The sequence below is a fragment of the Macadamia integrifolia genome, chromosome 2 (genome assembly GCF_013358625.1).
Source record: "Macadamia integrifolia cultivar HAES 741 chromosome 2, SCU_Mint_v3, whole genome shotgun sequence".
Lineage (NCBI taxonomy): Eukaryota > Viridiplantae > Streptophyta > Magnoliopsida > Proteales > Proteaceae > Macadamia > Macadamia integrifolia.
The window spans coordinates 12,629,910-12,634,026 of NC_056558.1; the positions used below are offsets into that span (position 1 = coordinate 12,629,910).

At 35.3% G+C, this 4,117-nt stretch overlaps 1 protein-coding gene across 1 annotated transcript in view; it reads left to right on the forward strand.

Annotated features, from left to right (window-relative positions):
• Positions 1-607: 607 nt before the first annotated feature.
• Positions 608-4,117, forward strand: part of LOC122066537 (uncharacterized protein At3g06530-like) — a 13,879-nt gene continuing 10,369 nt past the window's right edge. Inside the window, exon 1 of the mRNA XM_042630360.1 lies at positions 608-798. Coding sequence (XP_042486294.1) covers positions 640-798 — 159 coding nt within the window. The 5' untranslated portion in view covers positions 608-639. The remainder of the gene's footprint in view (positions 799-4,117) is intronic.

Here is a 4,117-nt window from a genome sequence, read left to right on the forward strand (position 1 = left end):
ACATCCATACATGACAATTAGATATATCGGCTCTAAGTTGATAAATTAAGATGAGGTCATCATTGTAGTTTGAGTAGCAGTTATAATAATTGTTTTGTGCATATTTAAAATAACGCATCTAGGTTTTCATGTTAATATCACTTATAATCACCAAGATAGTGTGGGTAGTCATGTCAACTTGTGGAAGTTGTGATTATACAATGGTGAATGTTCCAGCGTTGTGAAATAGTGCTGGCCATATATTTATGTATGAAGGTATAAGCTATTAATTTAGATTTTAGAAACATAATAAAATGGTAAGCTTATATACGTTCTAAAAATCTCAAGTGTTTGTTAATTCTTAATTCATATCTTGTAGAATATTTAATTTTAATTGAAATCTATAAATTTTGTATTGCTTTTAACATTTTCTGTTAAAAATTATATCAATGAAATTTGGTAGTTTACCTGATGCGTATCTCTAGCTTTAGCTTATCTCTTTTGCTTAATTTTCATTTCAATTTTAATTAAATTTATATGTTTCTTGATTTGGTTTTATAACTTGATGGGTTTATTCATTATGGTGTTGATAAATTCAGATTATGATTATTTGTTCTGCTTCTGAGAAAACTTAACCGCTTTGTATAGGCTGGGACATTGATGATAGTTGGTTTACTGGCAAGTAAAGCAATGTTAAGTCCTGAGCTTATAAAAAATTTGATTGTATCCATTGCTGTGGTAGCTCGAGAGGATGCAAAAGAATCGGCCGACTTGGCATGGCTTCGTATGTCTCTCATGGCTATAATCAACATTGTTCAGGTATTTTCATAATAATCACACATGCATTTCTCACAATAATTACTATTGGATATTTATGTATTAGTTTTAAAAGTTCTTTCTCGGTAGTTGGTACCTATAATTTTTAGGTTTAACAGAGGATGTCTATGTTTACATGTTTAGCATATGGTTAGATTTTATGTGTTAAGTAATAAATCTTGTGGAAACTTGTTTTGTTAATACTTGATAGAGATATAGTCTTGTGGAGCTATGTAGCTTATGTTCTGAGGCAATAGTGTTGGGACAGGAAAGGATGTTGGGCCAAAAAATGGCAGGGATATCTTGGGCACTGAAACCGCCTCAATTGTTGTGCTTCGCGTACTGCCAGGCTCCATAGTCCCTGAAAGGGATCTTTTTTATATATGCACTTGTGCTAGAATGTGGTCTGTCAAATAACTAATCGTGGCTTGAACCTTAAAGCAACTCGGAGAAAAATAACTAATTTTAGGGTTCTTATTTTTCTGCTGCAATGGCCACCATTTTCTCCTCCGTTCTTGATGTAGGCCTTTATTTGAATTCTCAATAGCTATCCTCCCTGTGAAAATGTTGTTGCTTATTCTGCATAAGATCATTCCAGATGGGAAAAATTGACCTTGAGATTTGGTATGACTTTCATCATCTTATCTCTATATTACTGGACAATGCATGCTAACCTGTCTCACTTTGTTCGATTCCATTTTTATTTTCCACTGAGTAGTGAATATTCTATGATGTAGTAAGAAGGCCAGCAACAAATAATGCCATCAAATTGGACCAAGAATGGATTAATAGGCTTAATTTGAGTGCTCAATGGGTTGTATGGCAATGGGCTTTACTATTGTCATGGGATGATTCTATAAGCCCAAATATTATGGATTTAAGCCATATACAGGATTAAGAAGGTAGTTTTTATTTTGTAATATTCTAGATTAGCTTTCTATTTTGAAGAATACTTGAGTTGTAAAAGATTAACCACCCTACAGCACATTGGGGTTTCCTGTTTTGCTGGTTTCCATGAAGTTATAAATGAAGAGTAGAGGATTATACCCACTACCAACGATTTGAGTAATGAAAAAAAGAAGCTTTGCTTTGTGCTGTGTGATTCATCTTTGGTGAAAAGCAATGGTGAGATACCAAGGTCTGTGATAGATGGCCAAGGTCATAGGTGCGGGCCCTTGGTCATATCCCTTCCCTTCTTCTTCCCCTTTAATCCTTTTGTTTCTATTTTTTAATATTCTGCAACAATCTGGTGTCTGAGAAAGAATCGAATCACTATTCTCCTTTGTTGTTGCTGCTGGGTGAGCCTTTTTTAATATTCTGCAACAATCTGGTATCTGATAAAGAATCGAATCACTATTCTCCATCGTTGTTGCTGCTGGGAGAGCCCTAGAAGACTGTACAATTGAGTGTCACAGAAACTGAAACATTGTAGGCCCAATTTCCACTCCTGCAGCTCTGCTATTCTGGTGTCTTCTGCAGCGAGACTTCAACCTCAGTAAATCTCAGATCCAAGTATCCAATCATCATCTTTAGTTTCGATTTAGGGAAATTTCCGTTCTTGCCTTCACCTTCGATGGAAGATTCAGCCTGATCTATTTGGCCATTGTTTACGAGTTTCCATTTTGAGTCGTACTTTTTAATTTCTGAGTCTCCTTGATATCTGTTGATCCAGCTGTTAGATGTGGCTGTAATTTTGAGGACTTAATTCCACTCCTGGTACCCTACCCTCGATTGGGAGGTTTGTCTGAGTGGTTAGTTCCTAATTCTGCATCAGGCTCTAATTCTTAGATTTATTCACTTTCTGTTCTGCCGAGTTTGAAGGATGTTATACTAATCTATTACTGTGACAGAATACTTCCTTTGAAATATACTCAGGCATCAGTGTCATGTGTGTCAACTGTCTCGGCTCCATCAACAGCTTTTGCCCTACTGTTTATCCGAATTTGTGATCCTACCAAGGATTAAAGTATCGGTATCGGTCGCCGTATCGATTGGCCAAAATTAAGATACGTATTGAAGGGTATCGTATCATATCGTATCGGAGATACGCTAAAGATACATACATAAATGGATAGGAAATACTTTTTTATATACTTTTGCATAAAAAATTTGTTAAAAAAAGCTATTGATAACATGTGTTATGCATAAACACTAAATTGAGGGTATCGCACTAAGAATTCAAGGTTTGTAGTTGTCCCATAAATGTAAAATCCTTGTTTCCAATATTGATTTACACTTTAGTTAGAGAGAAATATAGCTGACAGCAACTTTGGAACAAAAACCCTTCAAAAAATCATGTTTTTCTGAAAAATGACCCAACTTGGCCATTATATGACTGTAGCGCATTGTATTGGTACGTATCGTACCGTGTCGATATGTATCGGTCGATACATATCGATACGTACTGATATATATCGAAACGTACATTTCACTCAATTTTATTTTTTCATAGAGTATCGGTACGTATCTGTGAGTATTGGTGGTATATCAGCGCTTATCGTAGGATACGTATTGATGCAGATTAATTACCAAAATATGCTTGTTTTAGTAGGAATAAGCCTAGGGTTGGGTTCCATACATGTTGGGCCTTTGATCCCATGTGTTTTGAGTGTATTGGGCTACTTTTATGGGTCTAAACTAGGGGTTCTAAGGTTGCACACGGGATTCAGTGATTTGTTTCCTTTTTCTTTAGTTTCCTTTTTAGATGGGGTTGTTTAGTTTCTAATTTCAGTACCTAGTTAGTTTCTAATTTTCAGTCATAAGTTAGTTTCTATTTCCAGTTTTAGTAACTAAAGGACTTTCTATTTTGTAAGTTTCTAATTTTAGATTTAGTAACTAGGTGAGTTTCTAATTTTTTGTTTCCTATTTCAGTTTTTGGAAACTAAAGTTAGTTTCTATTTTCTTGTAACCCCATCATTATTATAAATAAAGGAGAGCTCTCAACATAGAGAGACGATTTGATGAACAAAAAAAGATGCTACTGCGTTTCTCCTCTATGAGGGTTCTTTGTGTTTGATCAAAGAAGAAGGGTTTGGTGTTTGATCCAAGCGATTCCTTGCGGCGTGAAGTCCAGGAGGTTTTCTTCAAGCTTTCTTATTTCTTTTAAGTTTGTTTTCAAGGTTCTACTGCTGCCAAGACAATCAGGACTGTTGTTGCTGTTTACTATTGGGTGGTTTTGGTTGTTCTTAGTTTAAAAGTTTCTGCAATCTTGGGTCTAGTTTGGTGGTCCAATCCATTCCTACATTATTTTCTAATTTGATTACAAAAACGCGAAAAAGTCGGACGAACCGACTTATAACCAAATTATTCGGTTCACTTAAAC